General features: G+C 37.5%; 1 protein-coding gene across 1 annotated transcript in view; it reads left to right on the top strand.

The window, feature by feature from the left end:
- The window catches only part of LOC122808674 (alpha-2-macroglobulin-like), a 1,311,252-nt gene that overhangs the window by 1,119,909 nt on the left and 166,485 nt on the right, over positions 1-24,858 (top strand). Inside the window, exon 14 of the mRNA XM_044079652.1 lies at positions 4,664-4,824. Coding sequence (XP_043935587.1) covers positions 4,664-4,824 — 161 coding nt within the window. The remainder of the gene's footprint in view (positions 1-4,663; positions 4,825-24,858) is intronic.

Raw genomic sequence — 24,858 nt, 5'->3', positions numbered from 1 at the left:
TTTCTATTGCCCAGTTTATTCGCACTGTGCAGTTGTTAGAAATGTTTCTTAAAATGATGATAAATGATTTGGGCATTAAAATGATAAATTACTTTAGTATTAAAGTACTTTCAAGATAAACAGCTTGTACACTAAGATAATTTCAAGGCAAGTGGCTATTGCAGTAAAGAGATTTCAGAGTATTACATTGCCCAGGAAACTTATTTCACAAAGTTCAGTGATACAAAGGCTTGTTGTGTTATTACAAGTACTGGCATAAATTTCAGGCACATGTATATGTGTATGTACTAGTGTGTGTGTTCATGCATATTTGCAAGACTCTTCACTGAGACATATTAATATGGCAAATGGATTTTGCAACCCACAACCACTTGTGTTTGATCAGAATATTGCAGAGAATTGGAGAATATTTGAGCAGGAGTATGATATCCACTTCTCAGCTCTAAATGCTCAGAGCCTATTTAACAAAATTCTAAACCTTAATGCCTGGCTTCTACATAACAAGCCCGATATTCTCTCCATCTCAGAAACCTGGCTTAAGCCCCACATAAAAGATTCTGAAATAACTCCTCCCAACTGCCGCATGTTAAGAAATGACAGAACACAAAAAAAGTGGGGGTGTAGCACTCCTTTACTCAGCATCCCTCTTAGTCAACCCCTATACCAAACCCTTTCCCAAATTTGGCAAGGCAGAAATGATACTAGCCCTACTCCACCTAAACAAGCATAAACTCATATTTGTTCTCTCCCTCTATATTCTCCCTGGAGACAATATCTCATCCCTTGAAGATATACTCTCCTGGGTCTCCACCAACATTATTCATGAAATCATAATCCTGGGGGACGTGAACATAAACTGGGCCACAATCCAGTCTCCCACTAACTCACTCAATATTAACTTATATAACTTTACACAACTAATCAATTCCATTACCAGGCCTTCCAAGAACTCCATTACTGGAAGTACAATAGACTGGATTCTAGTATCCCATCCTCACTTTATCTCTGATAGTGGTGTTCTCACAGACCCACTAGCTGCCACTTCCCCACTTTTGCCCACTGTCTCCCCTCTTCCATACAACTAACTCACACCTATATTTCCACTCGCTGCCTAAAGAACTTCAATTCTGAAACCTTCTCAAATGCACTAAAAAGCACAAACTGGAACCCATTAAAGACTCTTCCCATAGATAATGCTGTCTCCTACTTTAACTCTACTTTCACAAACCTGCTCAACTCCTTTGCCCCTCTAAAAACAGAACATACAAAAAGTAACCCTGTAACCTGGTTAAACAAAAAACACCTTAGCTACTATGCGACTCTGTGACAAAGCCTGGACACGTTACCATAAAAATAAAACCACTATCACCCTTAACAAATAGAAAACACTATGAAATAAAGTTAAAAAATGTATTACCTCAGACCACAAAGCCTATTTCTCCAGTCTCCAAACCAACCACAACACCAATCCCAAACTATTTTGGAAAGGAATCTCATCTCTCCTCAGCCCAGGGAAAAAAGAAAACCCTTGCCCTAACCCAGATGCCACTTACATGGACTTAGCAACCCAATTTAACTCTTTCTTCATAGAGTCCATAAGCAAGCTAACAACGTCCTTCACCATCACCTCTATGACCCCTCCTAAGCCTGCATCCATCCCTTCCTCCTCTAGCATCCCTTGCCCCCAACCTCAACTCTTCTCTATCAATCCTATCTCTATATCCACCATAAAAAAACTTCTCCTAAAATTAAAACCTGGTTCCAATGCCCTTGATGAAATTCCCTCCTACTTCCTAAAAGTAGCCGCAGAAGCCATTGCCCTCCCTATCAACATACTAATTAATCAGTCTATATCAGAAAGCCAGGTCCCCCAGCTCTGGAAGAAAGCCTTTATTATTCCTCTACATAAAGGAGGCAATAGTAATGACATTCCAGACTTCTGCCCTATTGCTATTTTATCCCCTATTTCTAAGCTTCTTGAAAAATGTATCCACCAACAGCTCTTGCCCTAACTCATCAATAACTGGCTTCTTACCCCCACACAGCATGGGTTCAGACCCGGTCATAGCACCTCCACTGCCCTCCAATCCTTCCTTGAAACAATTAACAAAGCCCGCGATTCCGGCCATTTCATGTCCACCCTTCTCCTCGACCTCTCCAAGGCGTTTGACACTATTTCCCACAACCTGATTCTTAATAAACTCTCCAAACTAAACCTATTCCCTTCCTGTACCAAGTGGTTCTCCAGCTACCTCACAACTAGACAACAAGCAGTCAAATGGAGTAAAACCATTTCACCCTTCCTTAATACTCTCACAGGTGTCCCTCAAGGTTCCATTTTAGATCCCCTACTATTCAATGTATTCATTAATGACTTCTACCAAGCCATTCAAAACTCCAGCCTCATCCAACATGCTGACGCTTCTACCATTATCTGCTCCTTCCCTTCTATCCCCACTCTAAATAAGCTTACCCAAAGCGCCTTTGTCTCTACTGAGCAGTGGATGTTAGACAACCATATGGCTCTTAATACAACTAAAACTAAACTTATGTTATTCACCACCTCCAAAACCTCCTCCCTAGATAAACACTCATTCATAATCACCAGCAAAAACAATACTCCCCTAGAAATAGTCTCTGACACTAAATTACTAGGAGTACTCATAGATGATCAACTAAAATTCGACAAATTTACAAGTAAATATCAAAAAACCCCACAAAAAAACTTGGTATGCTATACCACCATAATCATTATATCTCTCCTTCCACTAGGCTCATACTAGCCAATGCTTATCTCATCCCGTCCCTCCTATATGGTGCATCTATCCTCACCAACTTGCAATCCTCTCTCAAAACAAAACTCTCCTCTTGCTATAACAAGATATCCAAATTTGTGGCTGGTCACAGAGCCATTTCTCACCATTGTAATTCTCTTCACCAACTAAACTGGCTTGAGCTATCTAACCTCCTCACTTATACCTAACTCATCCTAGCACACAAACTCATTTACAGCCCTTATTTTTGTCCCTCCGTAGTCACTACCTTTGAAATGCAAGAACCAGAATGACTTCTAAGATCTAATTCCCAAAAACTAATTAAATTGCACAAACCCACACGTCCAGCTGGGAATCACCTAATGTTCTTCTCTCTTGCATGCCTCTGGAATTCTCTACCATCTCCTATCCACATCACCAGCAGTCTCTCCTCGTTTAAAACCTTGCTGCACTCACACCTAACTAAACACAATGGAAGTGCTCCTGTTCCTATCCTACCTAATCCTTCTAATACCACTTCCTAATCTCCTAGAACTAAATACGCCATCCCTGCCTCCTATAGCTCTATTGACCTATTTGACCAACTACAAAACCAGGAAAAGTAGGAGACCAAACAACAATCCAAGACACTTGCGGAAGAAGATAAGTCCACTCCAAGTACTGTAGTTCCTTTTCTTTAATATAGCACAAGCAAAAATAATAAAAAATAAAAAAATACAGAATGTATATTGAAGTAGATGATAAAACAACTGTGAACACAAAGCACTTTTCGTCTCACCTGGTGGTGAGACTTTTTCAGGTGGAGGCATTCACTAAAACCAGTGCATCTAAATACAGTCCATGGTGCAAGCATGTTGTTAGTAAGCCAATGAGTGAGGGCTATTCCCAACACACTGATGATGCTATGATGGTCCACTCAATAAGTAATTACTTATTGAGTGGACCCTCATAGCATCATCATTCACCACCAGGTGGGACGAAAAGTGCTTTGTGTTCATAGTTGTTTTATCATCTACTTATTTTATGCTTTAAATAGATGGTTTACTTCCTAGCTCCACCTCCTCAGTTCACAGATGATTAACCTTAACTGACCTCTTCTGTTTTATGTGTGAGTCTTTAATTGACCTGTTCTAATTTCTGCCTGACTCACAAGAGACAGAACTGTGGTCTCTTTTCAAGTTTTAATATGCAGTTAAAAGCAGGATACAAGTAAAAAGCAAAGTAAAGAAAACAAATCACAGTATTCAAAATAGAAAAAGGCAATAAAGTAATACAAAATACAACAAATAAAAGGCAAACTAACCCTTCCCTCACAGCAAATTGTAGCAGAGTCTGGGTGAGCCTTTCTAATAAAGCTTTTCACTAGCCTTCTGTATGACTCCTAGGGTTTAATTTCCTCAGCCTCTTGTTGCTTACTGTGTGACTCTTAGGAACTCATTTAACTAGACAGAGCTCCTGGACTGAATTTGAAAAAAGACCATGTGAATTAGTATTCTAGCCCTATTAAAATGCAAACAAGCCAATAAGTAAATGCCCTATCTTTGCTGAGATCTGCATACAGAGAATTTTTCTACCTCATGTATGATTTAATATCTTTAAATGTAAGACATTTCTTTTTGAAAAGCATGCCTCTCTGACTGAATGTTTGGCTAAAATACAGTTTTCCAGTTTTCCATTATTGTGTTCTTTTGTGTTTGAAATTGCCACTTAAATATAATACTTATATACTCTACAGTTTGCATTTCATGTCCATTCCATTTATTTTTCTTCGTTTACTAGCTTGCTTGAATACATACTATACACTTATACAGAATAAGTCATGACTGACACCATTTTAACCTTCATGGTTATGCTGTCATTGCCTGTTTATTTATTTGCTTTTCTTGTAGCCGGACACTGTCTATCTAACTGTAGACCTCCAACAGACTGGAAGCAGTTCCATAAGTCTTCGTACTTCTTTTCGTCTTGCATGTTAAACTGGGAAGACAGCAGAGAATTTTGTGTAGCACACGGCGCAGATTTGGTAGTGATAAATCATGTGGAAGAACAGGTAAGACATGTACAGCAATTTCTAGAGTACGCAGTACTGAAATATATTTAAACATTGAAGATGGTTAAAAAAAGCATCTCTGAAGAGTTTTTTTTTTTTTGAGAAAAAAATAAGATACCTTGCTGAAAAATTATGTGTAAGAAGCATTTCCAAGGTCTATTTAAATTGCGAATGAAATACAGGCTTGCTCACTAAATCCATCAGGCAGTTTTAACAGCAAACATGGCTGCCATTACACTCAGCTATTATTTCTGTTTATCCCATTAATACTACATCATCTGCAGAGAGACATAGGCGGTCAAATAAACTCTGAAAGTGAAAGTTTAGAAATGCTGGAATCAAACTGATGTCTCTGGTAAAATATCTGAGCAGTCAGCATCTAGTCAGATACAAACATGGTAATGATAAATATCAGCTAAAATTTCTAGGTGAAATGTGACAAGGTAAATATTGTATTACAGATATTACTGAGAGTGAATTTAGAACTGAATGTTAAATTACTCAGAAAGTGCATTAAACATGTAAATAGAATACTAATTTTAACATTAAACAAAATCATCATCATCATCACGTCTTTTTCCCATTTTTTACACAGGGCTAGTGTGTTGCATCAACTGATGCAACCTCCCTCAAGTCACAGCCGTTCTCCAGTCTAATTTGGCAGTCATGCCCAACTTTCACAGGTTCCCTCTTGTGCAGTCCCTCATTCTCTTGACTGGATATCCATGCCTCATGTTGCCTTCTTCCTGATTCTTCTACATCTGCATTACTACTTCATCTTTTGGTGTTGGCATGTGTGATTGAACCACTATGATCTGTTTTCTTCGCCTTCTTTAAAAATGAAACTTATTTGGCTTCCAGTGTGATGTTGTCATTTCATTGCCTGTCCCACAGTGTGGAGCCTATTACTCATCTCAGGCACCTCCCCTCCACCACTTCAAGCTTTCTCAGTTGCTTTGTCTTCATTGCCTAGGTTTCAGTGTCATACATAAGTACTGGTTTGGCCACTGTCATGCACCTAACGCTTTAGCCTCTTTGTCATTCTTCTCTCAAATGCTACTCCTGATGCTTTGTGCCAGGCGGCTGTAGAATTACTAATTCAAGCTTTGACCCAACATTTCCCTTTCTCTCCTCAACCACTCCTCCCAGAGACATGAAGCCACTGACCTATTTCACTATTTTCCCTTCTATCTTAATTTTCAGCTTCTTCTGTTTCTCTCCATTTGCTACCAATACCTCTGTCTTGTCCACACTCAAATTCACATTATTTGCCTTCACTTTTGCATTAGTCACTTATTTTCTGATGTTTCTGTTCAGGCTCTGCTTGCAGTGCTATATTGTCTGCATACATCAGTTGTGTTGATCTGTCCCCTCCAAGTTGTTTGTTAATGTAGTCCAATCCCAGTATGAGCAGGGGTGGGCTTAGAGCTGAACCCTTAAAATAACTATCTCACTGTCTGCCACTGGGTTTGAATACTATTCATATTTATATCACTTGGTCCTTGTCCATAGCAAGAACTAATTCTATCAATGTTTTCATGGCTTTGAACAATCACAGGACTGTCCAAACCAGCTTTCTTAGGATCTTGTCATATGTTTTCTTCACACACACCCCCCCAGGAATGGCTAGTTGGGTTCTCTCCTCATCTCAACCTTGTTCTCTAGTATATGACTCGCTGCAAACATCAGGTCAGTTTTACAGCATCCTGATCTGAATCCAAAGTGCTCATCGCTCACCTTTGTTTCTGCTACTTTGCTTATTCATTTATGAGTCACCCATCCAGCATTTTCATACAGCATGACAAGTGTTAAATATCCTGTTCTGCCTATAGTTGTGACTTTCTCCTTGTCATTGTACACTAGCATAGAAAGTTTAACCACCAGACATCTGGGGCATGCATCTTTCTCTCTCTCTCTCCATCCATATTGCAATGAGTACCCTCAGCAGCCATTTCTCACTAAAGCCCCTAACATTTTCATTATATCTGTCTTTACTTCATCTGAGCATGCTACTTGCCCTAGCTTCATTTTCCACAGTGAACATTGTACTTTTTTTCTCAATTGTTTTCTCTGAACATTTTAACAAAACATTAATATATGATAATAGAAATACTAGAAAACAAATATACATATCTAAAAGAACAGTAATAAACAACTAAAATAACTATTTACAATGGTGTCTACTATAAAACAAAGCTTCTTAAACAGAAAAAGAGATGTGGTAAGAGTAGCTGTTAGTTAATTATTAAAGTCTGCTTATCCAGCAGTTCTTTGAATATCAACCATACATTATATGAAGAGGTGATTCTAGATCTTTTTGTCTTGATCTTGATAAGCTCAAAATGACAAATGTCAGTTACTAAGTATACAAATTCCTTCATAGCATGAATAATCTGATTCTTCCAGTTCTTGGTGATGACTTTTCTTGCTAATGTTAAGACACTCCATAAAAGAGGGTATTTTATTTTCATGACACGTGGGAAAAGGTGTATTAAATAAAATAAGAGATTTGGTCAGCATAAATTAATCATTATAAACAGAATGTAAAAGGGAATTCATATTATCCTAATATGTTTTAAGTTTTATACAATCGTAAAACATATGCTGCCAGTCAGCTTTAACATTTAGTTTACATCTCCAGCATCTCATGTCTTTATTATACATCAGCATAACTTTATGTGGTGTGATAAAGGTTCTATGTAAGAACTTCCAAGAGAATATCCTCTACCTTATTGATGCAGTAGTTTGTTTGGAGTGAGTGTTTGGTGTGGAAGAACTACCATGGCAGGGCTAGCCACCTGCAGTAAGCATTGACTCTAGATGATTGTCACTGTTAAAGTGACACCCCACCCCATGTGCAAAAATGGGAAAAGGGGTTGTGGATGGATGGGTGGAACTGTTTCCGTATATTGGCAGGCTTGAAGAGCATTAAAGCCCATTCTTGAAATATTTGTATATAGGCATGTATGTATGTACTACAGGGCATTCAAGGTATCACACAGCGAAAACTCTAGCTTGTCTGGGTTTTCCTTGCAGTTTTTATATATGTATATGTTTGTGTCTGTATGTATATCTACATGCATGTCTATCTAGCCATCTATATGTATTTATATATTTACATCAATATAGATATTCACAAAATGTTTTTCCCACACATTCACTTACACTTTATGTATACTTATACATATACGACATAGAAGCCATTCTTTTATACAGTTGTATGGACTAACCTAATCTATTCTTAAACAAATCATACTGACTGAATCTCATGTAAAAGATCTGCTAAGGGCTCTCTCCTCACTGCCCTATTCTAGGGTATTGTGTATGCCAACAGCCAAAATATATGTACTGTAGTAAGATATAATCATATTTGCATAGTACTTTTAACATTTATGCCTTTACTTTTTGTTATGTCATTTTATTTCTTTGCTAACTGATTAAGTGAACTGACCAGTATTGGAATCTTTTCAGCAATAACCTAAACAACAAGGACAAGGGCAAATACAATGTATTTGGGCAGTTTAGTATAACAAGTCAGTGATCATGTTTTTGGAAAACCGACTACAAGAAAAAAAACTCCCATAAACAGTGTAGAGCATGCAAACTCTGCACAAACAAGGATCAAAGATCAGGATTGAATTCTTGAGGATCTAGGGTTGGAGGTCTTACTATTTACTGAGTTATGGCAGTGTGTTCTGTAGTTCTGATGTGTAACTAAAAATATTTACCTTCTTTAACATATGGAATGGTTCCACCCAAACAGCTCACAAATGTTATGTTTTTTTCCCTGCTGGACAGAAATGAGTATCATCAGTTAGTGTCCAGTAATGTGTACCCAGTCCTATGTTTTTTCAGTATCATACCAGACTGTGTGTCGCTTTTTAGTCACCACTGCACTCTTGCATTAGTTTAAGATATCTTCAATCATCCTGATGCTTAGCACATATTTTCCTTTTACTTGTCAGGGGTGGGACTCTAATGCAGAACAATGGACTGTGCATAGATTGTGATCAAAAATGCAGATGTTGGTATAGCTTATAACATTAACACACCACTTTTGCACACGTGTGACGATGAAGCGACAGGTTTTGAATCAATATTCACTACATACCTGGCATTACCGAGTGCACTAGAAAATCAAACATTTTACAACTTGAAAGACAGGGGAAGATAAGAGGAAAATCAGGGATGTTAAACAGTTAATAGAATAAGTTTTATAGGTTCATAGGTTCATAGGTCAGTACTAAGCTAACTGCCCTTGCGAGCCATTGTAAGCCTAGCCACTTATCCCTTGTGAGACTCAAACCCTGCACCTTGTGTTTGTAAGGCAAACACCTTAACCATTAGGCCACCCTCCCACCCTCCCATTGCTTCAGCATGCAATTTTCTGAAAGATCAGAGGTATGATTATGAGTGACAGGGTAAACAACCTTCAGAAACAGGATCCTTAAAAAAGTAAATAGAACAATAGGTGTTGTATTGGCATGCATTTTATGAACAATAAGAAATTTGAAACTCGAATATCTGGCACTATTGACTGACTTTAATCCCCAGTGATTTTTCAAGGAAAAATAAATTACAAGGGATAAGGCAAAACTGGGATGCAAAATCAAGGCTACACTGCAAAACTGGATAGTTAGTACTTCAGGACAGTACCATACAGTGATTTTTTACTTGCTTTCTGGGGTTTTGTCTGATGCAATGTTTCATACATTGCTGTCTGTGATAAAGTTTTAAATACTACAGCAGCACCACATAACTGTCAAACTGCGCCACTGCCACAATGTTCTAAGCAGTACACAACAAAGCTACATTGTCCAGTGTTCTCCATCATTGCCAGAATCCCCTGGACTCTTAATGCTTACCCTCTTTAATTTGCTAAGTCACTTGGATTTATAATAGTATAAAGTAAATGGACACCCATTCCGAATTCAGGTTACAATCAAACTTCTTGAAATTAGTATCATTTCAGTCTTTGATGTTAGCCAAAAGTGCTTTTCTCAGCAACTACAATGTACCCAGAATTGACTCCCTCCATAGTTCTGTGGAGCTACATGTAATTGTTAGCATGTCTAACTATGACTGTAAGTTATTTTTTATTAGACTGTGTTGCTCCTACTACTACTGGAAGTGTCTGGGTATCTTTCTTCCACATTGCTCTCATTTCTGCTTGCAAATCCTTGTACTTTATGACTGTGTGTCTCTCTGTATGTAAGATTGTAATCACTGGGTATAGCAATTTCAGAAACTAATACTACTGTTGTCTTTTTTTCAAGGACCAGTACATCCGGTTTTCTCGCATCACTTTTTTGAACTATTGATGATGTACACTATATTATTCTCTATAATGCTTTGTGGTTCATGTTTCCAGTGCTTTTCAGCCACTTCTGTATTGTAGTGTTTGCACAATCCCAATGCAATAGCCTTACCACATTATCATGTCTTTAATAATACAGGCCATCTTCCATGAATGTATCACAGCCAGTAACTAGACATGCAACTGTTTCCAGTTCTTTGTTTATAGAACCTGCATTTGTTTGTTTCTCATACATGTTCAATGGAACAACCTTATTGTTCCAGGAGATCTCTGTACTTGTCAATATATTTATGTATTTTCCAATTTTTGTTCCTTCTCATCTCATCTTATCTTTTTTTTTTGGCACATTCAGTTGCTTTAAGCTTGGATCTGATGAGGTCAGCAGATATGTATGTGGTCCCATGATTGCAGATATATATTTGTAATCAATTCAAGGAGGCCCATACATCCTTCAAGGAAGATATAATCTTGGTATACACTGATTTTTATATATCATTTCATAAGCTTGAAGCATTTTTTTTGTGTTTTCTTATCTGTTTCAGTACTTTTTGGGGACAGTCACTCACCCCAAAACTGTAAGTTCAAACAGGAAGAGCAAACTGATTTATAGCTTGGACTTTATTCCTAGATGTCAAGGCAGTTTTCAGTATTAGTTTTGTCTTCTGTAGTCCTCTTTCCTGAGTTTTGTTTTCATTTGTGCATGCCTTATTGCTGATCCTTCATCTATTCCCAAATATTTATACACTCCCTCCAGATAACATTCTTTTATATCACATTCTTGACACATATTAATATATTCTTGGTGCTACAGGGTTCTTGTTTTAAATGTTGTATTTGCACATTTATCAAGACCAAATGACATTCTTGTATCATCTGTGAAAGTTTTAACCATTTGTAGTTGTACTTTCTATATCTTATCTGATTAACTGATTGAACTTATCTGATTATACAGTTTTAAGTCAGCCACAAAAGGCAGATGAGTTGTCTTTAAACAAGGATGGTTTCTGGGAGCCAAACAGTGACCACAGCTCAGACTGTTAGTAAATAGCTTAACAGGTTACAGGCAAGACAAAAGAGTAGCAGTGACAAAGAATCACCCGGAATATTCCCCTTTGAAATTTTTATCCTTGTGATATTAAGTTGCCATTTGTCATGACTTAAATGCAAAAGTGGTTTGCCTCTGTTCCATGGTCACTGTAATGTACTTGATCGGTGTAAGTTGTATCTTATTCGTATGTAAGCATTCCTTTATCTGTGAATGTGGAATGCAGTTAAAAGCTTTTTATGATAATTCCATACCATAGAGAGATTCTTCCTCTTTTAACAATTATCTGTTATGGCTTTCTTTAGCAGCAGATGCTCTTTTGATCCTTGTGGATTTCTTTTGTTACCATTTTGTTCTATTGCTATAATTTATTTTTTCCAAATGACTATAAAGTGTTTCTGCATCAATTCCAGTATATAGCTTTTATAGTGTAAAGTGGTATGTTATTGATCTATAGTTGTTAGGACGACTTACAGGTTCACCGTTAAGGAGGAGTATAGATTTTCCTGTTGTTAACCAAGGTGATGTCTGTTCGGGATGTGCACATAAATAATTTTTACTCAGGGATACATCTTTGTGTAAAGATGTTAATACTTTTAATCAAATTAGGTACTGCATCTTGGCCTGTGGATTTCCATTTAGGAGCTTTTCTTAATTTTGTATCAATTTCTCTGGCCATTAGAACCTCCCAGTTGAATCCTCTACATTAGAGCTTCTTACTGTCTGTTTTAGTCCTTCTATCTATTCAGCATATCTGATACTTTCAACAGGGTTTTCATAAATACTTCTTCAGATAGGACTGGCCTGTCAAAAGTGGCTCTGGCTTTAGAAAAGGCATCCACTCTGTAATGTTTAGTGAAATTATTCAGAGGATGAAGTAGCTGCTTCTAAAATTGAGAGTGAATCTCCTGGTAAAAGACTCTAGATAAGACCACTGCTCTGCTAGAATGAACTTTTTTAGTGGTGTTTCTTTTCCTTATGGTATGTTTCTCTATTCACTCTCTATTCACTATAAAATATTTTGGGATGATTCAGAAATTGCTTATTCTGTAATTTTCTTTTATATTTATCTGCATAACTTCTAGGTTTTTCTGCATGAACTTAGACACTGTGCATTGTTTTTATCATGTTTGTCTTTTTAAGTATTTTTGATTATCTTCCCTTGTTTATATTCTTCTAGCAGTGATACTTCTTATCTTATTTGCTTTATAGTTTTCTCTGTTCAATTGTGGCATTGTATTTGCTCTGTTCCTTACCTTTATTACTCTAGTTTTTGTGGTAACACTTTATCCATTGTTAATTTAGCTGCACAATAATATATTTTATTTATTTATGTTATATTCAATGAATTTTTTCAAAAGTCCTGATTACTGTGTTATCTGTATTATCAATCTTCTAACATTTTGGGTCATATTTACTTTCTATAGTCTTTTTTTTTTCATATGCCTTCGTATGTCTATCCATATCTTGCAAACAAAACAGATCTCTTAAATAATTTTCATCCGGATGGAGAACATTGAGGTTCCAGTTACTCTTTTTGTGACATACCTCTTCTGATGCACCATGTTTTATATGCTGTTCCTTCATATGGGACCCTGCATCCCATTACTGGACAACATTACCCGTGTCAAAGTTGCAACTATTTCCTGTAGTTTCCCTTGCTCTGCAACTTCAGCTAGACTTTCACACTGATCTCCTACAGAAGGTTTCAGAGCATCATTATACTGCAAACCTTCTTCAGATGCCTTCTGCTCCACCTGTTGCTCTTTAGTCTCAGGACCAGTAATTCTATCATGCTGCAACCTTTCCAGCATTCTCCACACTAAATCTTTCACGTCACTTCAAAGAAAATTCAGAACTTCAGTATCTGTTTGTTTAACTTCTGCTTTAGTAATCCTGTTTTCTTGCTTTTTTTATTGTGAAATATTTCATATTCAGCTACCTTTGCCTACATTTCTCTTCAAATATCTTTAGAGAGGCTTTTTCTGTATTGATTTGATTGACTTTTTCATTTGCATAAATATTACACCATTCCATATCTCTTTCCCATGTCCATGTCTGTTTTTTATGCCTTTCAAAGATCTCTGGATTTTGTTCTTTTATATATATATATATAAATCTCTCTCTCTCTATATATATGTATATATACGCACACACACACACACACACACACACACACACACACACACACACACACACACACACACACACACACACACACACACACACACATATATATATATATATATATATATATATATATATATATATATATATATTTATTTTATTTATTTTTTTTTTGGGGGGTGGGGTATCCTTCATCGCTTTTTTTCCAGGCAGCCAAAAGTTCTTTCATGTATGTAATTTATTTGGTAAACGCATTGTATTAATAAATACAAATTTCCCCTTGAAGTCTTTGACATTTTTTCTTGTGCATGTATTTTTCTTTCTTTTAATTTCTCTCTTAGTCATTTCTAAATATCTTCTGTCTGGAAATTCCAGGTTTCTTATATTATAATAATAATAATAATAATAATAATGATAATAATAATAATAATACATAAATTCTTCCTGATTCTCAATAATCCACTTTGTCATCTTTATGACTGTTTTTTGGCCTGTCAGTTTTTGCATTTTTTATGGACTACTGCTTCTCTGTGTGAAGTAAGAGATTTGATAAATAGCTGTCTTCTTCTCTTGTAAACTGATTTACAATTAAAACAATGTTATAAGTAGAACTAACTCATTTTACTAATCCGTTAGTTTGCGGATGGTAAACAGTACTTTTATGTGTCTCAGTCCACATATCTTCCACAAACACTTGGGAAATTCAGACTTGAATTTGTCACGGCTGCCTATTAAAATGTCTTTTTGAAACTCCACTCTTCTGAATATTATTGGTGAGCTATTTTTTCTATTTTATTTAAAGATAAATACACAGCTTCTGGTGCCTGTTAGCATAATTGTCTACCATCAGAAACATTTTTTTTATTTCTAGTACTCTTTGTTTCTATAGTATTATATAGTATTTTATAGTGTTTCTATAGTACTTTTAAATACCATTGAAATAGTCTTCATACATTCACTTTTACAGTTTTCATCAGGGATGGGACCCATCTACCAGGATGCTGATACATGTGAATGGTCTACAAAATGTGGCTCCTTTCTTAGTGAAGTGCCTTACCCCCACCCTAGTCATGATCAAATGATCCAGTATAAGAAGGACATATGGACTTGCCAAATCTCATAACTTTCTTGGCACTATTCCACATATTCAGGCATTCATCAGCACCGTGTCCAGTCATCAACATTGGTTGCATTCAGTGCAAAGATGTTCAATATTAAATCACTGTTGTAGTAGCCTAAGCTATTTGGTTCCTATCCGCCACCGACCAGACAGCTTTTCAAACCTTAAGGGAGCCTTCCAAGCACTCTAATTTTCAGGATCTCCAGATAAAGACAGTGCATGAAAAGCTTCAAAGCTATTTTGACACCTAAGTACACTCCTTTGGTAGAATATTTGGAAGTGTCGGTCAACTAGCAATCCTTCAAGGCTGGTCAGATAAATCATTTACTTGGGGAAACACTTTCAGTATATTTTATTTTTCTGAGGAAAACTAGAGTTATTTTTGTGAAATTTGTTTTATTTATGCTAGGAAACTATTTTGTATATAATGTAATTCTAAACACATGGGATTTGAGTACTGTGAATTCATGTGAAAACAATTTGCTTATTTATTTTTGTATAGAAATTATGGTTGGGCCAAGACTGGTGCTTTTGAAGACTGTCAGATGGATTTTTTTTTTAGCTTAAACATCACCTTTTTCAACTTGGAAGTGAATTTACCAGCTGTTGCAGGCTCTACTTACCGTTGTTGAGGTACTCCTTTGTGGCTGGTCCTGACTTATAGTTGCTTATCTCCTTAGTTGTTCCTTCCCCATCTGCAAGAAAAAAAAAGTTGCCGGGGAGTCTTTGCATGTCAGACTGTCTCCTAATCTGCCTCAGCCACTCGTGGGTCACTCTGCTGTGGCTAATCTTAGATCTTCAAGCTACTCATTTTCCCCTGGTCCGTCTGGTATAGAACATATAGTGACATTCTCTGCAAATGTAAGGTTGTCCCCAGGGCAGGTGTTAACATTTTGGGGGCCTCCAACAAATGTCAAGTTGGAGACCCCGAGGCACTTCCAGTCTATGAGTCACCCTAACACTACCTTCTCTCCTAAGTAGCCTTTTAGTTCATGCTGCAAACTTTTAGGAGTAGCATATACAGAATGACTCTTAGCTACAATATTTTTACATTAAAACAGGCCCGTGTACCACACTATGTTGGCCCATCTCACAGAGGGGACATTTACAGTTTATGGCATTTAGTTGCAACAGATACATTACAACAAATCTATGCACAGATCTGGACTTCTTAGGTGAAATTGTGTCCTAGGTCTACTGCTACAGCCCCCTCCCCAAAAACCCTTCAGTCCTCCTCTCTATTTCCCCCATCTTGGGATCCCCATACTATATGTATTCCTTTTTTTCTTTTCTCACATTTTGCCCTACCTTTCTGATTTTTCAAGAAGCCATAACTTTTTATATGCTCTGAATTGTATTTTTAAGTGTTTTCTTTTTCTTTTTACACAATCTTTTCATCCAATGATGGCTTAAACAGAAATTAAGATTAATGAAATAAATTCAGTGTGTTGCTGTTCAGCTTTAGTTTTCCTTGCATCCTTTCAACACAATTTCCCTGAACAAGACAGCACAGTAATAAACATTTAGGAAATAAATAAGTAAGGACCCAAGAAGCCATATAGTTATATAATGCTCTGGGTTTAGATCATTTCTCACCCTTTTAATCAAATGGTGGTCTAAACAAAAATCATGAGTAAGAAAAGAATTTCAGTTTTACTTTTTCCTTTCAAGGAAGATATAAGTTGTGCCCAAAGTTTACTGCTCAAAGCTGGCAAAATAGTATCTCATAATAAACAAACAAGCCAGTTGCTGTGAGAATACACAGGCTCTATCTGGGACTACTGCTTGTCCCCCTAAACCTTCAGAAAAGGTAATCATTGCCTATGCAGCCCACCGGTGGTAGATTGGGATGAAAGCAGAGTTTAAATTGCCACAGTGATGTATTTCAAGTGTCTGCTGGCATACGTGGCATGCCTCGTCACTCCTCATTCCTAGCTCCCCAAAGGCAGTCACCTGTATACGTGCTCGATGTGTGATTGTGAGGAATGTGAAAAAAAATAATGATGACAGTAATGTATTCTACTTTGTTGCTCCTAGACAGTGCATTATCACTACATAAGCTATAGTAACATTTTTTTGTACACCTCTGATGTCTCTGAGAAAAGTGAAAGAAGCAGTGACCACACTGGCCTCAGCCCAAACACAAGCTATAATGACCTCCTGTGCACACATCTAAGGTTTGTCTGCGATGAAAATTAAAGAAGTCATAACCCCACAGTCCCCAGACCCCATCATATAATCTAGCGCAGCTTTCTGTGCACACACATCTGAATAGGGCTTGTTTTAGAATGGGTGCAGTTTAGAGCAGAGGCCATTATCAGCTTTATCTCTTTTTTAAGACATAATTAATAAACAGACATAAATAAGAGTTATTACCCACCAGGTTTATTAAGCATATAAAATTACTGTACTAGTTTTTGTTGGTTGTACAGACATGTTACCAAATATCAAGATAAAATAACTTGCTATAGTTGGGGCCCCCAGAAACAGGGGGACCCCATCAGCCACAGGATTCTCCGGTTCCTAAAGCTGGCTATGGTTGCCTCAGCCACCTGGGATCCCACCTTACTCAGAAAATAAGCAGTCTTTTTTTCCAGGGACTTTCCCAGGAAAAGAAAGCAAAAAGTAAAATATCTAGTTTCTCCCCTTTGTTTCTGTGGACAGGGAGGACTTGCTGGGATGGTACTGATTTCTGCTTTTACTGTATCTGTTTTCCCTCCAGAATTTCAGAAAAGATTAGAAAAAGAGTTCCCACTCTTCTCATGCTGCTTTTCATTCAGAAGAGCAGTGACCAGATGGCATCAGGTTTTCTTCAGGGCTCTCTTCTCAAGCTGAAGATTCTGATTCTGACGAAAGTGTGGCTTTTCATTTCCATTCAGAAGACTTTTCTTTTCTGATACTTTATCAAAAAATGAAAAAAAAAGTTTTCATTGAGAAGAAAATTATATTCCTATACCCCAGCTAATGTATGATTTCTTACAGCTGAATATTCCTCAACCTTCACCCATACCTCCTGTTTTATTTTCTCTGGACATTGTTTTCTTAACAACCTGCAGTTTCTCTGATAGTCAGCCCCCTTCCACTAAGAAGACTGATAGGTTATATAAGGATCCTCAAACCCACAAACTTTTGTATCTTGTTCCTAAAGCAGTACCTCCAGTGATTTTCTTATCCATATGCCTTCTGCTAGACAAATTATGAATGCTATTCTCATTCCCCTTGACAAGGAATCCCTTTGACCACTTTGGGGAAAAAACGTATTCTTTTGCCACATTAACTTTCAGAATTTTAAACTGTGAGGCTCACATTTTAAGATTTGAATTTCTGTCTTTTGAAAACATGAAAAAGTGCCCCTTTTGTTTCTGCTATGCTTAAAGTCCTCTTATGACTCTACTGATGCTGCCCCTTGGATGTTTACTTCTGGTATAGTCATCAGAAGATTTCCTTTGTTATGTTCTCTAAATCTTCATGAAGATTTTAAAACAAATTTTAAATTCCCCCATTGACAAGGAAGTCCTGCTTGGCTCATGCTGCTGAGGTATGTAAGAGATTTGATAAGAGGTGAAAGTTAATTCAAGAGTTGTCTCAAAATTCTAGTTTTGATTTTTTTAATGCAAATAAAAATTGTACCTCCACCTCCACTCCCTTTTTCAAAGAACAATTTAAGCAGAAAGGTACCCACCGACAGGATTAAAAATAATAACAAGGAGGCACCAAAAAAAAAGAAACAGCCTCTCAAAATCAAGGCCATTCCAAAAAGTCATAATGACTATTTGCTACCGTGGCATTCTCCTTTTCTGAGCCAAAAATATTCCTTTGTGGCACCAGATTGTGTCAGACAAATGGGTTCTCAAAGTCATTCAACAAAGGTACACTTGGCAATACGAGTCACTCTTTCTTTTCCAGGGGATACCTCTCTACTCCCTTTCTGGAACAAATGTTATCTCAGGGTGTAACATAGCCAGTATCTGTCTACCAAATGGGCATGAGGTTTGACTCAAGGACTTTTTCTGGTGCCTAAGAAATAAGGTACTTGGGAACTTCTGCTAGAATTCACCTTTCTTATTCTTTTTGTCAGGATCCCATAGTTCAAAATGTTATCCCTTCCAGCCCTGTTATTGCTTGCCCCCTTAACTTCATAGGTTCATAGATGCTTACTAGGCGATTGATTTGTGAGTACCTTAAGAAGCCTGACCTTACATTTCCATGAAAACCCAGTAGCAGGCAGAACAAGGACATGTAAGAATATTTACTTGTTGCCTCGATGAATTAGGGACATGGGAAATAAACTGAGAGCTAATTTGTGGTTTCCTAGCCATTCCTCCAAATTATGTTTGAACAGAGTAAGAAGTACTTTGCATTTTGTTGAGTGGAAGACAGCTCCATAAAAGAGGTATTTTCTGTGATACATAACTATTCCTCCAACATGTTCTATTTATGTTAGAAAAGAGACTGAGATCCCTTAAGCATTCATGCTATAATCTACTTGCAGATGTGTAACAAATCAGAAAGGATAGGGTCTGTTGAGACTCAGTAAGCTAGGCAGAGGTCACCGCTCAGTAGATTGCATGATACCATGAAGAGGGACAAGTTTTTGGGATGATCTCCTGAATTTTTGTGATTTAGATCCTTGACTTTTTAGTGGAAAAATGTATTCACTTCAATTGAGACAAGTGTTTGTATGGTAACCATTTCAAATGTTGGAACTGGCTAGAGTGAGTCCTAAAATGTGGAGACTGAATGGCCAAAATATAGGACTTATATATACTGAGACCTAGATGTCATTTCTTGGAATATTCCCTTTTCTTCAAGGTATAGGAATCTTGGCAGTGGTATATATAAAATTGGGGGTGGGGTGCGAAGGGGGCTTGCCCCCCCTTGCAAAAAGAATTTTAGAGAAGAGTGATTTTTAAGCTATGTTCTTCTCCTGTGTACAGCTACATACTGAGTGAGGTCTTATAGTCAATGATTGACCCAATAGCCAAATTCAGTGGAATGATTGCATCCCTTGACGTGGATACTGTGTTATGAGAAAGAAATTCCTTACAACAGTAGAGTGGAGTCATCAAGATGGAAGGGGCTTTTGACTTTACCCATTTCATCACTCCATTTTAGTAGATTAGTCTTGGCATAATCTCTGAATACTGGAGCATTGGAAGATGCTTCTGGCTTCATCCTTAAGGTGAATGTTCCTGATTTGTGATCCTATTTCACCACGGAGGAAGTTGCAATTGGTGGGGAGAAAACTGCCCCATATTGGTAAGGGCCAAGTCCAAGATTTTATTTTCCCTGGCTGGGTCTATATTAGAACATCGAAGTTTCAAAACTTCGAATGTTATAATATCGACCCATATTCAGCGAACGCTGAAAATATCGAAGCTACAGAAAGCCGAATTTTTTCCTAGGGAAAGAATTTGGTTGTCCATTTCTGTTGCTTTGGCATTTTCAGCGCTGTGGTGGAAAGTTTTGGGTCGGGTTCAGGTAAGTGTGCGATTGAGCTTGGGTTAGGTTCGTTAGGGTTAGGATGCAGGTTAGGTATGCGTGCGATTGTGTGGACGTGAGGGTTAGGGTGGGTTAGGTGAGTTAAGGTTAGGGCGCAGGTCAGGTAAGTGTGCGATTGTGTGGACGTGAGGGTTAGGGTGGGGTAGGTGAGTTAGGGTTAGGGTGAGGTGAGTGTGTGATAGTGACGGACCTTAGGGTTAGGGTTTGGGTTAAGGTAGATGGATAGTTAGTGGTGTATGTATAGTTTAGTGTAGGGTTAGGTGTAAGATTGTAGGTGTATGTGTGTGGATTGCTGTTTGTTTGGTGTGCTTGTGTTGTGCATATGTGTTTCGGAACAGCTAATATTTTCCCTAGGAAAAAATTCACTGTTCTGTATGTTCGATGTTTTCAACTTTCGTTAAATAGGGTTCAATATTAGAACATTCGAAGTTTTGAAACTTCGATGTTCTAATATAGACCCCCCCCCGGCTGGGGTGCAGAGTAACTGATCTAAACAGTTTGTATTTATGAAAGCAGTTTTTGAAAGGGGTTTTACATAACCATCCAAACATTTCTGTCCATACATGTTTGAGAATGTATAAGTAGCCCAGTTAATGGAGGGGTAGTTGCAGTATCCTAGAAGACTAGTGTTTGACTTCATGCATAAGGATTCCATACTGTCTATGGGTGGTCACAGAGGAGGTCTTATAGTTAGTTATGATACGATAAGGGTTTTTTTTTATAGTAAGTTGAACATGAAGGAGTTCAGGGTTATTACCTTGTTTAATGAGTCTGGAAGTTATTGATTTATTTATTTATTTTTTAAATATTGAGACACCACTGCCTTTAGTACTTTCTTCTAATGCAGTGGGCCTGAAAAAGTGGCAAGCAATGAAATCCTGCACTGATGGAGTGTCTCACTGATCTTGAAACAGGTCTATGCGACTATGCATATATCAGTGTTTTTTCAGAGTAAGGAGTGCTTTTAGGCAGTGAAGATTTTTCTTAAGGTGCATAGCACTGAGCATGAATACCTTTAAGTTATCTGGATTCTGTTTTATTGGAGGCTTTATAAGACGGATGTTGCTTATAACAGACACTATGGGGTGGAAAAGGATTTAGACAATATACAAAAGTCTTGGGGGGATAAGTGCTGTCCTTCACTTGCAAACCAATTGGGACTGTCTACCATCTCTTCCCAGGCTAATATATATTGTACCCTCTCAGGATGACAACAGAAGCTAACCCACTTGTTGAAAATAGTAACATTCTATTTGTACTGTGGCATCATTCTTAGTTTGCATGGTAAAGCAAGACTCCAAAGATGCAAACCATCACATTCCCATTGGCAAACATTTTAGATGGTTTTAAGATAGTCTGCATCTAGCTCACTTTATCATTTCTCTGTATTACCCTTTGGACTATCTACTGCTCCAAGCATATTTACAAAGTGTTTGGCTTTGGCTTCAGTAATTGCTTTTTTGCAGACTTCTGTTCCGGTAAGGTAACCTATGTCATGGTAAGGTACCTATGTTATGGTAAGGTACCTATGTCATGGTAAGGTACCTATGTTATGGTAAGGTACCTATGTCATGGTAAGGTACCTATGTTATGGTAAGGTACCTATGTCATGGTAAGGTACCTATGTTATGGTAAGGTACCTATGTTATGGTAAGGTACGTATGTCATGGTAAGGTACCTATGTTATGGTAAGGTACCTATGTCATGGTAAGGTACCTATGTTATGGTAAGGTACCTATGTCATGGTAAGGTACCTATGTTATGGTAAGGTACCTATGTCATGGTAAGGTACCTATGTTATGGTAAGGTACCTATGTCATGGTAAGGTACCTATGTCATGGTAAGGTACCTATGTTATGGTAAGGTACCTATGTTATGGTAAGGTACCTATGTCATGGTAAGGTACCTATGTTATGGTAAGGTACCTATGTCATGGTAAGGTACCTATGTTATGGTAAGGTACCTATGTTATGGTAAGGTAACCTATGTTATGGTAAGGTAACCTATGTTCTGGTAAGGTAACCTATGTTATGGTAAGGTACCTATGTTATGGTAAGGTACCTATGTTATGGTAAGGTATCCTATGTTATGGTAAGGTACCTATGTTCTGGTAAGGTAACCTATGTTCTGGTAAGGTAACCTAGGTTATGGTAAGGTACCTATGTTATGGTAAGGTACCTATGTTATGGTAAGGTATCCTATGTTATGGTAAGGTACCTATGTTATGGTAAGGTATCCTATGTTATGGTAAGGTACCTATGTTATGGTAAGGTACCTATGTTATGGTAAGGTACCTATGTTATGGTAAGGTATCCTATGTTATGGTAAGGTACCTATGTTATGGTAAGGTACCTATGTTATGGTAAGGTACCTATGTTATGGTAAGGTATCCTATGTCATGGTAAGGTACCTATGTTATGGTAAGGTACCTATGTTATGGTAAGGTACCTATGTTATGGTAAGGTATCCTATGTTATGGTAAGGTATCCTATGTTATGGTAAGGTACCTATGCAACTGTTCATTTACACATGACTAGTAATCAAGATCATCTTTGCTTTGCTCTGGCCTTATCTTCTACTTGATGCTGTTCTCTACATTTGAAGTTTGCATTATAACATTATAAAACTAATTTAGCATTAGCATTCCTTTAATGTATTTTATTTCTAAATAACCTGAAAAGAGTAAATTATGGGTTATGACCAGAATGATTTACTGTGTACTAGTATGATTCCTAACAGCTGAGTCACATATCGCTCCAGCCCCTCAGTAGAATTCCTTTGTCCTTGAGTATTTAAAACATCTTCCTGTCAGCACTATCATTTTTCCAAGGTGGCATCTGAGAGCTGTACCTTATACATTTTTGCTTTGGACCTTACTCAACATACCCTGTAAAGCAGTCATCTACTTGAATGTCTCTAAGGCCACATAATGATAAATACACTACATCATGAAGTGGGCCAACTGAAGCTGAAAAAAAAGAAAGCCAACAGAACATTCTGATGTTCATACACAGACATACACAGAACATGTCATTTTATAGATAAACACACGCAGACACACACACACACAGACACACACAAACACACACAGACAGACAGACACACACACACACACACACACACACACACACACACACACACACACACACACACACACACACACACACACACACACAGTATGTTCTTTTTAGGGATCATTGCTGCAGTAGCCTAAGCTTCATGGGCTATATTCTGCTAATCTGGCCAGCTTCCAAAGCTTCAGCTCACCTTCTAAGTCTCAAAAACATTAGTCAACTCAAGTGGATCTGACTAAAAGTCAAATTTGGGCATGTACTCCTTCAGAGCTATCCTGCTTCCTAAAAAGAGTGCTCCTCTGATGGCTTTTAAGAATTGATGGTCGGCTAAAACTGTTCCATTACTGAGCAGGTAAGTTCCCATTGAGGAAACAACATTCCACTTTACTTTACTTAACAGAAAACTTTATTTTTCCGTAAGAATAATTTTTTAAGCTAGGAAAAAGTGTTTTTATTATCTGTTGCATGATTTTTGCTCATTTTTAAAGGAGAACATTACTTTTTTTTATGTTTGTGGTAAAAAGTTGTTAAAACCTGTTTTAAACCAACTTTGCTGAGGTTAATCTTGTGTTATTTTACTTTTTGGAGCTGCAGTGAGTGTTTAAAGTGCTTTTTACTGTGTTTTAATGAGGAAAATTTGCATCTTTACTACTTACCTATTTTACTGAGTACTGATAGGCTTCCTTGGGAATTAGTCACCTTTGTTGTTGGCTTAATCATTGAAAGACCTACTGGTTCCTCGGTTCTTCTTTTTTACAGTCACAAAAAAGAAGAAAATTGATAAACAGCCTTTGCTACTTCAACAGGTTGCAAAACTGCCTGAACTGCAAGTGGGTGACTCTGTTGAGACCAAGACTGGTTCTTTGGACCACTTATCTTTATCCTTGGGTCCTATTGGTATAATCTCTGAAGCTACCATGGACCAGGGGAAAGATACATCCTCTACAGCTACTGCATTGCCCTTAGTAGGCAAGGAAGAGTCACTCTTGTCAGTCCTGAGAGAAGAGGCAGAGAATACCAATTTGTCTAGCTAGAAGCCTGTGTCTGTTCCTATGGTGGCTATTGCTGGCAGTTTTGCATCAGTTTTTTCAGAAATTCCTGTCAAAAAGAAACAAAAACTTAAACTTACACCTTCTTCTAGATCATTTACACCAGACAAGGATAATTTATTGGATTAGCTCAGTGTCTAGTACAGGGTCTTGACCTTTCCTTTATTGCTGTTTTGATAAAAGAAAAAAAAATCTTCTTTTTCTGAAGAGATTCAAGACCCAGTATTGTCTCCACAGATTTCCGTTTCAGATTCTGAGGAGACTATGGCTTTGATCAATACTTTTGAAGGATTCTCTTTCCCTGAGCCAGAATTAATCAGTTGTTTCAGTGGGAAAACGATGATTCTCAGTACCTCAAGAAGTAGTATGATTTGTTGCAAATGTAATTTCCGGAACCTACTCCTGTTCCTCCTGTTCTGCCTGCTTTAGGAGATGTTTTTATCACAACCTGCAAGTTCCCCTGAAAATCAACCTGCTGTCCTCCAAAACAGCAAACAGATTCTACAAAGTGCCACAGTGTTTTTTTAACTTTCTGTACACTACTCCCAGATCTAACCCAACAGATGTTGCTTATGTGAATTCAGCTGCTGTTAAACTTTTGGTCAATACTAATCCTTCTCTTTCTGAAAAAAAAAGGATGGGAAGGCTTTTGATAGGATTGGATGAAACATGTATTTTTCTGCTACACTTGTTTTTAGAATTCTCAACTGGGAAGCTCATATGTTGAACTTTATACTTGCCTGTTGTGAGAATATGAGGAATATTTTGGCATCCGCTTCCTCTTCTGACCTGAGGTCTGC

Source organism: Protopterus annectens, chromosome 8.part0 (genome assembly GCF_019279795.1).
Source record: "Protopterus annectens isolate FY-2018-M chromosome 8.part0, PAN1.0, whole genome shotgun sequence".
In the NCBI taxonomy this organism is placed as follows: Eukaryota; Metazoa; Chordata; order Ceratodontiformes; family Protopteridae; genus Protopterus; species Protopterus annectens.
The sequence above is the reverse complement of the archived record's forward strand: the minus strand, read 5'-3'. Positions and strand labels throughout refer to the sequence as shown.